The following is a 16596-nucleotide window of genomic DNA, read 5'->3' as shown; positions in this document are numbered from 1 at the left end:
TTGGCAGGACAGTCAATAAAGATTATCACTTAAGTGGTTTGATGCATTTTCATGTTACATCGAAAATGATCTGAAATGTGGCAAGAAAACTTATTGGTTTTTTATCATGATAAAGCGCTTTCAATTATTATTCTTATTTTATTTTATTTTAAAACCGTCATTGAACAGCCGACCCAATTTTTGTGTTTACGATTACTAATGTTCAACTCCATACCCTTGTAATTTTAAACCCAATCCGGAAGACAAGGGAACAATTACATCAAGTATTGGGAGAAATTTGTTTTCTCAGAGGATTTTTCTCGCATTTGCATTACATGGAGAGGAAAACCACGAAAACCTCCCACAGTTAGCCTAACGGCAAGGAGACTCTAACCCATAATCCGTCTACCACTGAAGATATTTTACGTCAGCACTGTAGTCGGTGCGAGAATTCGGAATTTGTATCTACCAGCTATTGCTGGGATTTGAACCCAGTTCACCTCATTGGAAGGCGAATGCTCTAGCCCCTGAGTCACCACGGCTCGCATTTATTATTCGTCAATTCTCGTCAAAATCTTTAAAAAATACGACGTCATAAATACCAAATTCTCCAGGCGTGACTCCGTGTGACATTTTCTTACTGCCAAAAGTTCGCTATGAATTCTGAATGACATTTACAAAGACTGTTTTAAGGCATGTTTTGGTAATTGAAAAAATCATCGGCAAAAGTGCAATGAAGTAGAAGAAGAGTATTTTGAAAGGATTGAAATACATCTTGACGTACACCATTCTGAGTCCTCTTTGACCACAGTAGTATATATTAAAGTTGAATTTTCAAATACATAATAAAATAATTTCATGTTGGTTCTGAATTAGCAAAGAGTAAGCTTAAGCCGCTCCAACATAAAAGGAAACAAAATGCACCTAGACTTACAAATTGTTACCTTTTGTTTTAAGCCATCATTCTGAGTACTCTTTGACAACAGCAGTATATGTAAAAATTGAATTTTAAAATACATAATAAAATAATTTTATGTTAGATCTGAATTAGCAAAGAGTGAGCTCAAGCAGCTCCAGCATATAAGGAAACAAAATGCATCTAGACTATAGCAAATTGGTACCTTTTGCTTTAAGCCACCATTTTGAGCACGTTAGTGTCGTATTACTATGTTTAAATAATGAAATCTTTATTTTACATCTTGTTACTCAATTTGATTAATGGTGAATGATTTCGATGTTTAATCCATCAGACAATTTGCGGATTTTTTTAAATATCTTTTGTACAATAAGACTTCTTTGAATTTGATTTCATGAGAAAAAAATAGGCCTGATAATTTCAAATATAATCCATATACGCTAAAAAATCTATATTAATAAAATTCTTTTTAATTTTAAACTCAAGAACAAAATCATTTCTAGCGCTACCTTTAATGAAAATATGTGATGAAAAGGTTAAAAAAAACTTGTGACTATTATTATTTAGGATTTAAACTTGAAATTGTTACCTAAAATTTTCGTTCCAAATGCAAGCAACTAAATTGTATGTAAACTGATTACTTCATATCGTCTGGAGGAAAATTTTAAAATTTAATGAGATTTTTTTTGTTTTGTTTTTTGAACCACATAATTCGTTATAAATTGGAGTCATGTGAACAAATGTGTGACAAGCGGTTGTGATCATATCCAACCCCTGTTTTTTTTTTTCTTTCTTCTCAGATATTTTTTTTCAATTCTTCTTCATATTTTAAGTTAATTTTTCTTACACTTTCTTTTTACTTTTTTGTATTTAGAAATTTAAATGATTACGAATATTTAAAAACATTAAAAAAGTTCTTAATTTTTTTTTTCATATTTATTATTATTATTATTTTAAGAATGCAGTTTAACCTTGAGTACCCCCATGCAGCATAATACGTAAATTAAACGTAAATTTTTGGGATATCGGTAAAGTCAAGACGCATTTTAAGTAAATTTTACGTAATATTGACGGAATGATATTACCATTGAGATTTTCATTTGGCGAAAAAGCTTTGGTATATTTTACGTATTACTAATGGAATGGATTTTACCAACTACCCTTCGATGTGATTGCTTTTGCATATTTTAAGAAAGATTGACGAGAGAATATTTACTATTTAGATTTAGTAAAAATGATTCTGTGTACTTTCCTTATTATTGACGAATCTAATTTACCATTTAAATTCCGGATCGAATTATTTACACAAATTTTCTGTTTTTTGGACAACCATTTTTTTTCTATAATTTGACGTTTCTACTTTCGTACATTTTGACGTACCACTGATGTAAAGAATATGCAAAAATTACGTACTCATTCTTGACGAGTAAAAAATGGGTGATAAAATATTAAATATTAACTTAAACTAAACAGATTTGTTTACTTAAAATTTTATGTAGATTTTCCGTTTTTTGGATAACAATTTTTGCTATTATTCGACGTTTCAACTTACGTAAATTTTAACGTATTGTTGAAGTAAAAATTATATAAAAATAAAATACTCATTCTTACCTAGTAAAAAGTGGTTTTTAAAATATTCGTAAAAGAAACGAATTTGTTTACGTAAAAGTTTACATAAATTTTAGGTAAATATTCTTAAAATAAACAATCGTAAATTTTACGTAAATTTTACACAAATTTATCATTTAAATTTTGGTTCGAATTATTAACGCAAATTTTAAGATTACCACTTTTTTCTTCAATTTAACGTTTCAAATTACGTACATTTTGACGTACCATTGACGTAAATAAAATGTACAAAATTACATACTCATTCTTGCCTAGTAAAAAGTGGTTGGTAAAATATTTTTTAAATAAACAAATTTATTTACGTAAAATTTTACCTAAACTTTACGATTTTTGGCTAACCATGTCTTGCTGTAATTCGACGTTTACTTTTACGCAAATTTTAAGAATGTTTAGTTAAATTTAAAGCTGAAATATTTGTATTTTTGACGTAAAATTGAAGGTTCTCTGTGTTGTTTACTTCTGTTAAGACTTGCTAAAATTCTTAACTGCACATAAATTTCCATGACTATCTTTCAATCAATGTAGCCCTTACTTGTGCTCTATTCATGTTGTTTTGCTTTATTAATATCTTGAAATAGTTTTAAAATAAGTCACTAAGAAATTCCCTAAATGCTTGTTTCATGGATGATAAAGGCATTTTCTAACAACGGCTCCGGAGTCGGTAACTTCATTAATTTTTGTCCGACTTAATAAAAATTTAACAATCTATACAAAGTGTTCCATTATCACCACTTTTAATGTGTATTTTTAGAATCCTTACCAAAATTATAGTTAAAAGTAGTCATCAGATGTCACAAATAAAATTTAAGTGAGAAAAAAAATGAAAACGTCATTGAAATCTGAAGAATCATAATTAGAGAAGATGGGAATGAAAAACCATATCCATTGACTGTTGAAACTTGGAGGCGTTTCTAACAATCAACTGTCAGCAATTCTATGACAATCAAAAAGGTTCTGATATTTTTCATTCCTTTATTGTGATAACCCATATTTTAATAGTGTTTTTGCTTTTCTGTGTTTTAATATAACTTTGCCACCCTTAATGAGTACATTTTTTACTTCTTTTTCGACAAGGAATCTAAATTTATACATTAAGGAGGATCGTTACGAAACACCCTGTATAAAAAAATTTTTTTTTTTTAATTTTTATTGAATTTTTTTTTTTTTGGATGGAAAATGCGCATCATGCAAAATACATGGTACATATTTTTTCTAAATGTGCAGTTTTTTAGAGCAATGGTCACAAAAGTGAACAGTATTAAGTTAAAAAAAATAAATACTTAACATTGTTATTCCCCATTCGAACCTCAGCTTATCTTTTGAATGGGTTTTACGCTATATCAACATTTTGTATGAAATTAATTAAAACGGAAATTAATAAATAATCAACATTAGTTTAAGTTCCGCGAAGTTTAAGTTTTGCTTCGGATAAAGAAGAGTTTTTATTTAATTTCTTAAGTAATAAGTTGTGATGAATGCCTACTTAATTATTTATTTCTGCTATTAGATGTACTTATTTACATCTAGATTTTAGTTTTACATTTCACTACTAATCAAAAGAAAATTTTATTTTTGTTTTTATTTCTTCAAAGTATTGACGGTTAAAATAAAAGAAACATATGAAGCCGATGCAAAAATGAATGATCAAACTCCAAATATTAAAATCATCTCTTTGCATGCTTTTCCGGCAAAGCAGCTCTGCTACCTCGAGACCCGGTTGGAGCCAATGATGAAGCCCTTCATGTGAACCAATAGAATGCTCGCTTTTCTATCACGTGGGGATCTACAGGAGAAGATGAAGGATTCAGAATGCAATGGGAGGATTTCCAATTAAGTGTTCGGTATAAAAAGATTCCAAAATATGTGTTTTTAAAAGTCCTTGTGATGTTTATTAATAAATAAAACAAGTGAAGGAAACATAAACGAAACGAGTGTCACTTCACAATGTGGTCTATTTTATGGAATTCTTTAAATGTCGTTTAATTGTTATTACTTTTTTTAGAAACATGTTGAAATACACCTTCTTTGAAAAACAAAATCATCTGAGCGAAAGGGAAATGTCATTAAATTTTATAGAATAAAGATGATAAAATATAAAGAGGCCAAATGAGAAAGAAAGATGAGGACGGATATGTGAATCCATATTTTGAAATGATGCTGTGGAATCCATTTTGTAGAAGGATCGAAATTTATTATTTAGATACAAGTGTAGTAACACTATCAAATGGTAAGTCAATTAATTATTTCATTGATACTTACTGATTGTTCATTATGAATCTCATTGTATCAAAAATATTTTTCGTGTTACTCTTCGATAATTTTTTTTTATCTCATCTCAGTACTATTTTAAAAGCCTAAAGTATTTCACGATTAAACAAATGTACTCAACTATTTATTTGTTAAATACATGTGCATTAGGAATGATATGAATTTTCAACATAATAGCTGATAAGTTAATTCCTTTGTTTTCTTTGAAGGGCTTGAAAATATATATATTTTTAATTTTCTGATCATGTATGTTTTAAAAGATTGCATGATTCTGATAAATTTACTTAATAACCAGATTGTTAAGGAATGCACAAACGTTGCAAATTATATGAATTTCAAACACAATAACTACTTGAAACTAAGTTGATTCATTTGTTTCCAGATTCTTAAAGAAATTTAAAATATTTTATTTTTTGCATTAAATTTCCTGTTCATATATTTTAAAGGATTTTAAAAGATTCTTCGATTTTGATCAATTTACTTCATAACCAATTTGTTAAAGAATGCAAAAACATCGTGAGTTAAAGGAGCTTCAAACATAATAGCTGCTTGAAAATAAGTTGATTCATTTGTTTTCCAGATTATTCAAATAATTTTAACATATTATTTCTTTAAATTCCCTGATCATGTATTTTAAAAGGTTTAAAAAGATTCCATGATTTTGATTGAGTTACTCAATGCCAATTTGTTAAAGAATACACAAGCATTGTGAATGATATATACTTCAAACCTAATAGCTGCGTGAAACTAAGTTGTTGATTAATTTGTTTTCCAGTTTTAAATATTTATTTCAATAAAATTTTAAAATATTTTTTCCTTAAATTTTATGAACATGTATTTTAATGAATTTTAAAAGATTCAATGATTTCGATAAATTTACTTTGTGTTTAATGTTTATTTAGTGCTGAGTGTGTAGAAAATTTGTTAAAGAATGCACAAACTTTGTGAATGATATAAATTTCAAACATAATAGCTGCTTGAAACAAGGTTGATCCATTTTTTCCCTATCTCTTTAAAAAAAAATTTAAAATATTTTGCATAAAATTTCCGGATTATTATTCTTTATTAATTTAAAAATATTACATATTTTGTTAAATTAAGTAAGTAACAAATTTGTTAAATATTGTACAGACACTGTAGATAATATGAATTTTAAGCATCATGGCTAACTGGAAGTAATTTAATTTCTTTATTCGTAAATCAATTAAAAAATATTTTTTCATTAAATTTCTTGATTATAATATTTCAATGACTTTAAAATATTCCATAATTTTGATAAAATTCTTTCATAATTTTTTTTTAATTCACAAACACAGTGTATGATATTAATTAGATATTAATAAAACAGAAATATATTATAATAATAAAATAGAGTAAATACCACTAGTGGTTTATGTTTAAGGAAAGGACTTATCATTAACGTTTTAAACACCAAATTGTATTATAATTTTTGTAAAATATTACCCCCTCTAAATAGCGCTATTTTATAACTACTTGTATTTGAATCTTTACGAAAATCGCTGAAAAATATTTCCTAAATTCAAATGCCTGATTGATAGAAATTATTTCTGTTATGATATAATGTAGAAACGTCGTGATTTATGGTGAAAGAAAATTGGAAAAATATGTTTAAGCAATCTTAATGTAATTTTTAAATGTAAAATGACGTATGTTTTGTAAGTAAAAAATATAAAATAAAATTAATTTATTTTATGTTATTAACAATGACTGAAAACAATCTATTATTATTTTTAGTTTTTTTCTTTTTTTTTAAAAAAAAACTTAACAAAAGCAACCAATCACATTTACCTCCCCATGTTTCTGTTATGCTTAAAGAAAATCACACACATATTTATATACAGGTGTTGGACAAAATTATAGAAACATTTCTACACAAATTTATTTTTAATATTTCTCAAGAAACGCTTAGAGAATTATTTTTGACTTTTTGCATTCTTACACATCAATAAAGTGTAAAGCTTTTATTGGTTTGAGGGACATGCAATAAATTAAAAACAAAAAAGAATGTCTTTGATCAGACTGTGCCAAGATAAGTAACACTAAGCTTGTAACTTATATCAATTACAGTCGTTATCATATGCAATAACTGCTAAAAATTTCGTAAATCTAGCATAATTATTCAAGGACATATGTAAATTTTTATTTAAAAAAAGACTAATTTTTGACTTACGCTTTATTACTATAACTGCAGAAATAGTCAATAAAATTAAGCACACTGTTTAGAGTAATTTTTAACTAATAATAAAAATATCACTATAAAATTTTAAAAAAATTGGTTAAAAAGGAAAAGATATTAGCAATTAAAGATATTCGTTTATAACGCGCATGTGCGAAATTTTTTTCCCCACAAATGAAAAAAGTCCGATTTGAATATCTTAATGCAAAAAGTTTCTAGCAATTTTTAAGCTGTTTTTGTACTTTTTCATTGAAAGCTCTAAATTATAAGGGGTTGTCCACAAATATTTTGTATCACATAACGAAATTTAATGACAAATGATTATACCCTAAAATAGAACTACAAAATTGAATTATGTTGGGAAAAAAGCATGCGAAATAAAACAAAATTTAATAGGGGATGATGGTCCTGACGATGTCCATTTTAATATATATTGCTTAATAGTAGAAAAAAAAAATGCGTGAAAGACCCCTTACCATTCAAAGTTTTCTTTCAAAATTTACAAAAACTGCTCAGAAAATTGGTAGAAACTTTTCAAATTTTAGGGGTATTCAATTTTGTTCATAAGTTACCAAATTCGATCCAGAACAAAAAAATTTTTTTTTTATGTTTTCCATGCATGCGCTGTATAAAAGGATGACTTTAAGTGCTCACATCTTGCACAATTTTTAAAGAATTTTTTCAAATTTTAAAATGATATGCTTGTTTTTAATTAAAAGTTACACAGAATTTTTTAATATTTTTATTGAATATTTCTGCACTTACAGTGAGAAAACGCAAAAAAAGCAGCTTTTTTTTAAAATAAAAATGTTCATATCTCCCTGAATATTTAAGCTAGGTTTAGAAAATTTTATTGCAGTTATTGCTCATGATAACCAAAGTAATTGATGCAAGTTACAAATTTATTGTCTTTTTTTTGGAGTAGGATGTTCAAAAACACTATTTTCTGTTCATGAATTCAGATTCCTCAAACCTTTAAGAGCTTTAAGCTTTATTAATATGTATGAAAATTCGCATGGCCTAAACACTTTCTTTCGCATGTCCTAAACAAACAGTTATAAAACATTTTTGTGAGTATTTTTTGAGAAATATTAAAAAATGAATTAGTACAGAATATATATATATAAATATAAATTTTTAATAAGTTTTTCGTCCTATCCTTTTTTTGTTTCTTTTAATTTTTAATGTTTTCTTGTTTTTATCGAGTTTTTATCTTATATATTATATATATCAGGGGTTTTATTTTTTTCAGCTTTCAGTTTTCAATTATTCGTTATTAATAGCTAATGACTGATCTTGCACAATTGTGCTGTTTCTCACCAATAAAACTATGGTATAAATAATGCAAACTAAAGAAGTTGCGATTTTGGTGATGATTCGGTCATTGATTTGCCCAAAGAATTTAAACGGCTTGAAAAGAAAAAAAATTGACAATAGCGTAAGGAAGAGAACACCTTTAAATAACAAAGAAAACACCTTGACTACTTTTGATCTAATGAACGGAATATCAAAAAAGAGTTTTAATAATTTGAACTCCTAACCATATCTATACTTATTAATAAGTGCAAAAGATGTTTTAAGTCACGAAATCAGACACAGAAACGTCCATTTTCTAAATAGACATAACCTTTGTTTAAACAGATTTAGATTATTTGCCCTGAAAAACATTAAAAAAAAAAAATATATATATATAGGGCAGCTACAACCTAGAAAATAGGGGTCCCATTACTAGNGTTAAATATATATATAGATAGATAGATAGATAGATAGATACAGAGAGAGAGAGTAAATGAATTTGATTCTACATTCATTAGCCTTCTTAAATCGCATGAATGAGATTGTTGAAACCGTGAAAAGAAAAACTACAAGAAGATAAAACAATAATTAAACTTCAAAAAATAATAATAATAACATTAAAACAAGAACAATAGAACATTAAAAGCAAAAGAAAATCAGTCTCTTAACGTGAACTGCATTATTTCTTTTGCCTCCCAATATCGATTGTAAAAGTTTTCTTTTTCCAAAGAAGGACACTTTGCTAAATGGTTTTTGTCCGTTTCGAAATTCTGTTTGCACAAAATGCACAAGGGACTAGTATAAATGTTAATGCGGTAGCTCCTTAACATTAATTTTTACTTTTTGTAAATTTCTCCATCTGTCTTTAACTCTTTGAGTGTACTTTTTATGAGTGAACTTTTTCATACAAAGTGAAATTTGTTTATCCAAAGATTTTTCGTTATAATTAATTATTATTTTTTATTATTTAATTTGCTATTGGTCGAATTAAATTTGTATATTTAGGTACACAAACTTTACGGCATTTTAATTTTCGGTAATTTGAAAAGGGAAAATTCAAAAATTGATTGGAATTGACCCGCTAGAACAAATAAAATTTTTTGAAATAGTGAAAAAAAATAAGTAACATCATGGGATCAATTTATTTTACCACTTTCTTTAACCGACTATTGTGGCCATATTTTCCAGATTGCGGCTACCCCTTGTATCTTAAGGGTCAAAAATCCAAATCCATTGAAAAAAAGGGATTGTTCATTAAGAGAAAATGCGTTTTTGTGTTTGATTTCTCCACTTAAAATATCGTATACTCAAATTATCGTGTACTCATCCTGTACTCAAATTAATCCTCCCAAGACCTGTGTGACGCCTCATCGTGGCGGGAGGGTCCCCCTGGTTGGAATGGGCGAACTACGTTAGGAGTGTATACTCCTGGTAGGGCTTCCCAAGGCGTGAAGGCCATTCCACTATGCTCAGCTAAGGCACACAGGCGAAGGAGCTAAGTCAGTCTTCTCCCTTCGGGTGCTCCGGTCTCTTAGATCAAAGGAAGCTGCTCCATCCCCTCTCCATGAGTTTTTATGCCATCTGCAGTCTATCATATAGTATCGTCTGTCGCGCTGGATAAAAAGAGAAGCGTTCGGTGTTTAGGAAGAGGGCCTCGTTCGATAAATTTGCGACAGTCTCCAGTCAAGCAACCTTTAAAAATCCTTTAATGCAACGTGAATGGACTTTGTACATCAGCGACTAAGCTTAAACTTGACCAGATTTTGGAGCTCGCTGAACTAAATAATGTTCAAATCATTGCTCTGCAAGAAACACAACTCCAAACAAAATATCAACTTAAAGTCAAAGGATACAGCGTTTTTCGCTTGGATAGAAAAATTGGTCAGGCTGGCGGAGGTCTGGCATTATTGGTTAGACACATTCACTATCAAGGCATTGCTATGCCACAACAAAATGACCCTGGACTTGAAGTACAGGGTATTGAGTTCTCCTGGAAGGGAAAGACAATCAGGCTGTTTAACTCCTACCATCCTCCCAACTCCTTGAATCTTCCGGACTGCATGTGCATGTTGCACTGGTCCGATGACAATACTTTACTTTTGGCGGTTTAAACGCCAAGCACCCTAACTGGGGCTGTTGTACCAGCATTCAAAGAAGCAACAATCTATTTAACCTTACAGATGACAGGGGCTTTATGATTCTAAATGACGGTTCTCCTACGCATTCATCCAACAGTTATGCTTCATGTGAAGCTCGTGATGTCTCCATCGTCACTCCTGACATCTATCCCCAATGCAAGTGGACAGTTATGAATAACATTGATAGTGATCATTATCCTATCCTCACTGAATTGGATTTAAAGCAGCAATTGGGCAAAGAACGAGGGAAATTCTGGAACTTCAAAAAAGCTGATTGGCAGAAGTTCGAAGAAATCACAGACATTGGCGTGGCTTCTGTCTCTGTCTCCAACGATGTCAACTACAGCTAGGCTAAATTCGCTACAGTAATATTTAAGGCAGCCAGGAATTCTATTCCCGGGGGAAATGTCAATAAATACAACCCAGTGTATTCACACAGCACTGACACTATGAAGATTCTTCTTGAGAAAAAGCTCATTTGGAGAGAAACTCCCAACCTGGCGACTCCGCTGCCAGGATCGAACTAAATAAAACAAATGCAATGATTAAGAGTGAGTACGCTACTTCTAAAAGGAAAAGATGGAACGAACTGTACTCTAATCTTGACTTCAGAACCAACGACTCTAAATTATGGAAACTTGTTAAAAGTCTTGATAAACAGCAACCCCAAACAGAGAGCTGCAGCACCATCCTGGCCCATGACGGTAGTATTTCTCAAAGTGATAAAGATGTAGCCGACATTCTGGGCTTGCATTACAAGAATATTAGTAAACTAACTTTTAGTGCCAACGAGAAAACCACCGAACGTAAGGCAAGAAACTTGGCGCATTGCTGCCGTAGTAGAAGCTGTGGTGTACCTCTTTTTTTCGCTTGTTTCTCTATGCACGAACTGAAACTAGCAATTAAAGACTCTAACCTTTCTAAATCTCCTGGCCCTGACGACATTCGTGGTCAGATGATCATGCACCTCGGAGGGAAGGACAGGAGGATGCTGCTAGAGATCATAAACCTTTCTTGGCGCATGGGTCGACTTTCTAGAAGCTGAAAAAAGGCTACCATCATTCCTATCAGAAAACCTGGAAAAATCACCAACTCACTTGAAAGCTATAGGCCGATTTCCCTAACCAGCTCGACATGCAAGGTAATGGAGAAAATGATCCTTACTAGAATAAATTTTTATCTTACATCCAACAATCTCCTACCAAGGGAACAGTATGCATATCGCAAAGGACACAGCACCACTGATCACGCACTATTCTTGTGTCAAAGGATCAAGGATGCTCCAAACGCCAAACCAACCAATCACTCAATTGCTGCATTCTTGGATCTTTCCAAGGCACTTGATAGAGTATGGAAAGTTGGTATAAAAGGTAGAGCTCTTTCCTGGATTGCCGATTTCCTGAGGGAAAGGCATTTTTGCGTGAAGTATGAAGAGGCTCTTTCGCTCTTTCAGAATTGGCCGAGGAGTCCCCCAAGGGTCTGTTCTAAGCCCTCTTCTGTTTACTTTATACATGGCTGGTAATGAAAACACCGTTGCTCAGGCTTATGAGTTTGGCATGTTTGCTGATGACATCGTGATCTGGTGTTCTAACTCTAACGTGGGTGTCATTGAGTCAGCCTTGAATGCTACACTGAAAAATGTGAGGAACTTTGCGATTGATCCCAAATTGACATTCAGCGTCTCAAAATCGAGCGCTAGTTTTTTCACTACTAACAAGCACCTCTACTCCTTTCGGCCGAATATCTTCTTTAACGAACAACTACTTTCTTATGCAAGACATCCAAAGTACTTGGGCTTCATTCTGGACCAAGAGATAACAAGTAACAAGCATATACAACACCTAGTAGACAAGGGCCGCAGGAGACTCAACGTACTGAAGTATATCTCTGGCAGAGACTGGGGAGCAGAGGCCAAGATTCTCAGAACAACGTGCCTGGCCCTTATAAGACCTATCCTTGAATATGGAATCCCAGTCTATTTTTGTGCCTGCTCTACCAACCTTCAAAAATTGGAAAGAGTGCAGCTGAGCGCTGCCTGTATTATTACAAGCTTGAGGAGCAGTTGCCCAAATGAAATCGTCCTATTTGAAGCAAATCTTCCAGCTCTGAGTCACGATAGGCACGCACACCTAGTGAAATACTTTAACAAGTTGAAAAGTGACAACAACCAAAATCGTACTTCTGAATATTTTTGCAGGTGAAAACAAATCAGCGTCTCAAAAGGCAAAACCCGTTTAGCCTAGCGGAAGATATGAAGATCATTAATAACTCTATCGAGCCTTCCTCTCCTCTCTTATGCCATGCATCTGTCCTGTCGAAGGTTTGCCCAAAGTATTCTTCCATACTGATCTGGGAACCTACACAAACAAAAACCTACAAGTACCTGATTATCTCAGATTGTTGGCTTTTAAAGCCATCAGCAACATCCCTAAACATGCCATGAAAATTTTTACTGATGGAAGCAAAAATGACCTTAGTCAGACCGGAAGCGGAATTTTTATCGAAAACCACTCCTTAAAACTTTCTAGACGTAATCCAGATAACTGCTCGGTTTTTAGGAGCAAACTCATCGCCATTGACGTCGGATTGGAAACCATCCTAAGTGACACTGGCTCTGAGGACATTTGGATACTTAGTGACAGTCGTAGTGCAATTCAGCACCTACAAAATTGCCATCAGGTCAGTGACCAAGTAGGTTTACAAATACTGGAGAAACTAAAACACATGTCTCAAAAACGAGACACTCAAATTCAGTGGATACCTTCTCACGTAAATGTGTCAGGTAATGAAATTGCTGACTTGTTGGCCAAAAGGGGCTCCATAGAGACTTTGACTAGTCTCGACTCCTTCACTTTCCAAGAAATTTCTTCTGTGTGGAACAGAAACTGCAAGTAAATATGGCTAACTCCGCCTGCTCACCACTGGTATTGAAGAAAGCGCCCCGGCTCCATTCTTGAGCTCCAGGGGGATCGGCCAGATATGACAGCAGTTTCAAGACTAAATAGTGGCCATCTTAAAGGAATGACTTTTAGCTCCGTCTGCAAAATTTTTCCAACCTGCATTAAGTGTCATTCAGAGCCAGCCTCTCTGGAGCATATCCTGGACTGCCTGGGTCTGGGTTCGGAAGACCTAAAAACATCTCCACTTCTTGTTATTGACTTTGCTAGAATACATGGACTCATGGACCAGATCTAGCTGTTGCTAGGTCATGAAGGATTAGTAACAAAAACAACTCAAATTAGTTAGCATATTTAAGGTTTATATCTAGAACCATTAATATAGCATTTTAGTGCATGAAAATGTGATCATTAGATAAAAAGTCATTCGGGATAATTACAAGAGATCATTTTTTCATTTTAATACTGGTAAATTACCGAAGTAAGTATTATTGAAAAATGTGAAGTGAGTGTACATGGAGCTTCGTGGGCACTATGGGAAAATTGAGAACGTTGCAATCGAAAAAGTGGTGGCAGAAATTATTATTATTTTAAACTTTTGAATCCTATGAATGGGAAGTTTGTAACTTTTAATTTATTTTATGAGGGCAAAATGTTTCAAAGCAAAACAGTAATAAATATGATAAAAAATATAAACATAAGAAAATGAAATTTAAAAAAAAGAAGCTGGTTTTCACTTTGGTTAGGTTAGTTTTGGTTTAAAAACATCAAAAACGAATTTGATTCCATGGAAAATATACGTTAGAAAATGCTAATCGAAAAATTAGTAAAAAATATGAAACTTACTAATTTCCATAAAGTTTAATACAAGTTACTAGGAGTTTGCTCTAAAAAAATTTCTTTTCTTTAAACTAAACAACACTTGAATTTTAACTTAAGTAAATGATTCGAATAAAAAAAGAATTGGTAAGTATATATTTAACTAAAATTCAGTTAATTGTTAGGGAGCAGTATGACTTGATCAATTTGCTGCTCCTCAGTAACTCGTTCTCCGGATCGACTTATAGTATGAAGATTTCTTTTTTCATTTCTTGTTTTTTTTTCTCTCTATGCAAAATAAAACTGAAATTCAGTGTAAAAAATAACTCCATAAATTATAATTATATATTTATAACTGTCTTTTCTATTTTTCAAATATTATTCATATTTGTTTATAAAAACTTAAGAACTAATTCAATACAACAGTGTTTCCCAAAGTGTGGTACGCGCACCCCCAGGGGTACGGGAACAGTTTAGCGGGGGTACGCGTTCGTATGCGAAATATCTTGCGACAAACGAAAATTGCAAGAAAAATTTATTTAAAAACAAAGCTAACCATAAAGTTTACGATTACGTTTTTTTCTATCGGCTATTTTTTGCAGAGTTAACAGTCAATAACTAAAATATGTTAATAAAAGTTTTAATAAAAACGTATTTTTAAAAAATATAATTTTATTAATAAATATGCTAATAAAAACATATTTTTAAAAGAATACCTTCATTTTTTTATTAGTGGTACACAGCGCTACGAAAAATTTAGAAAGGGTACACAAAAGTCATAAGTTTGAGAAACACTGCAATACAACATTAAATAAATAGTATATAAGTATTTGACATTAGTCGGTTGTTTACAAATGATTTTTTTTTTTTTACCATTTTTTTTGGCAAATTGTAAAAAGATCAGAAATCAACTTTTGCATCACAGTATGCAGCAGTAAATTCTATTATATGATTAATTTAAAATTCTCTAAAAGTTGAGAAAAATTATTTCTGAAAAAATAAGTCACGAGAAACGGTCACAGATATCAACTTTTTTAAAACGAAAATTTCTTGCAGTGTAATATAACATGGTGTTACGTAATGCCTTTGGAATTCTTATCGCAAATGAAGTAAAAAAAACATAAACATAGAAAGTCGCAACTTAATATTAAAGCTAAAAAGATGAATGAAAAGAATCTATCGAAATCTAGCAAATCACCCTTTAGGACAATCAATAACTCTCCCTCACTTCAAAGAAATGCTCTGCGAAGTTTTTAATTGACACATTTTTTTTTAAATTTTAAAAAAAAAAAGTAATTTTACAGGTATTTTTAACTTACTTTAGATTTTAAATTATATTGTTGCACTTTTAATATAACAATTTTGGAAACAAAAAAAATTTTGGAAAAAATTTTGAGGGAAAAAATTTTGTTAGGGAGTGTTAGTGATCTAGAGTAAAGATTAGATTTGGGTAAATATTAGATTTGGGGAAAAAAGAAGCTGGGAAAAAATTTTGTTAGGGAGTGTTAGTGATCTAGAGTAATGACCATAAAAGGTAACACAAAGGATTCGTGAAACATATTCTACTCAAAATTATATAAAATAAATTAAAACTGATTTTTAAAAGTAATTAGCTACATCTGTTAATTAAAATTAATTTTGAAATGAAATTAAATTTCTTCAGTAGAAGTCAGAGCAAAAAAAAAAAAAAAAAAAAAAAAAAAAAAAAAAAAAAAAAAAAAAAAAAAATATGTTGCTAATTCCATATGCTAGCATGAGAGGGGGTTATGATTGGCTTATTTTTGCTGATAAGGGGGAGTCCAAAAACCATGCTTAAGTAAAAGTTCGACGAAAAAAGTGCCAATAAAATTTACATCCAACTAAAATTTCCTTCAATTGAATTTCAAGTACCCTAATATTTATTTGTAATGGAACTATGGCACATCTTCCAACGAGGAGTCAAATATTTCGATGTTATTTGAACAACAAAATTTTTGGTGCTATTTTAAAGCAATAGTTTTTTTTTTTATCCAGAATTTAATTTATGTCTTTTCCTTCATAGTTTCTTAAATTACTTTTGAATCATTATTCAATGATTTTAAATAGGAAAATCCGCTGTTTCCTCCGAGTAAAATGATAAGTTTTTCCTTTGTTTTCGCTTGAAAATTTGCCAAAGCTCTGAATTAAAAATGCTATTGTTTGCTTTTCTACTATTGCTGTTGTTTCCATAAAATTATCAATTCTATGTGTTCTGTTTTGTGTGTTTTGTTTCAAAAAGCACTATGTTTTGAATGCCTTCTTTCAGAATAAAAGCAGCATATTAATGAAATTTAGGAAAAAAGTTTGTGAAATTTGAAAAAAAAGAAAGAAAAAAAAACCATTGGATAATGAAGGTCATAAAGAGGTTCATATTTTTAGAGTTCTATTGAATATATCCCAGTTAAGACATTTAACTAAAATAATAGTATATAGACTCTT

The 16596-nt window shown here is 30.9% G+C and overlaps 3 protein-coding genes across 3 annotated transcripts in view; all 3 read left to right on the top strand.

Moving 5' to 3' along the window:
- The first annotated feature begins 4265 nt into the window (after positions 1–4265).
- LOC107448395 (heparan sulfate glucosamine 3-O-sulfotransferase 1-like) overlaps positions 4266–16596 on the top strand; it is a 29287-nt gene continuing 16956 nt past the window's right edge. Inside the window, exon 1 of the mRNA XM_016063567.3 lies at positions 4266–4751. The gene's annotated coding sequence lies outside the window, so the exon portion shown is untranslated. The remainder of the gene's footprint in view (positions 4752–16596) is intronic.
- On the top strand, positions 10965–11468 carry LOC122269494 (uncharacterized). Its single transcript, XM_043042952.1, has one exon. The coding sequence runs from the start codon at positions 10965–10967 to the stop codon at positions 11466–11468; it is 504 nt and encodes a 167-aa protein (XP_042898886.1).
- Positions 12719–13318, top strand: LOC107448391 (uncharacterized). Its single transcript, XM_016063563.1, has one exon. The coding sequence runs from the start codon at positions 12719–12721 to the stop codon at positions 13316–13318; it is 600 nt and encodes a 199-aa protein (XP_015919049.1).

This window comes from Parasteatoda tepidariorum, chromosome X1, assembly GCF_043381705.1.
Source record: "Parasteatoda tepidariorum isolate YZ-2023 chromosome X1, CAS_Ptep_4.0, whole genome shotgun sequence".
In the NCBI taxonomy this organism is placed as follows: Eukaryota; Metazoa; Arthropoda; class Arachnida; order Araneae; family Theridiidae; genus Parasteatoda; species Parasteatoda tepidariorum.
Note: the sequence above shows the minus strand (reverse complement) of the source record. Positions and strands in the feature narration are given on the sequence as shown.

Excerpts from the sequence above, each read along its gene's own strand:
- LOC122269494 (XM_043042952.1), top strand. The coding sequence starts at position 10,965 with ATGATTAAGAGTGAGTACGCTACTTCTAAAAGGAAAAGATGGAACGAA.
- LOC107448391 (XM_016063563.1), top strand. The coding sequence starts at position 12,719 with ATGCCATGCATCTGTCCTGTCGAAGGTTTGCCCAAAGTATTCTTCCAT.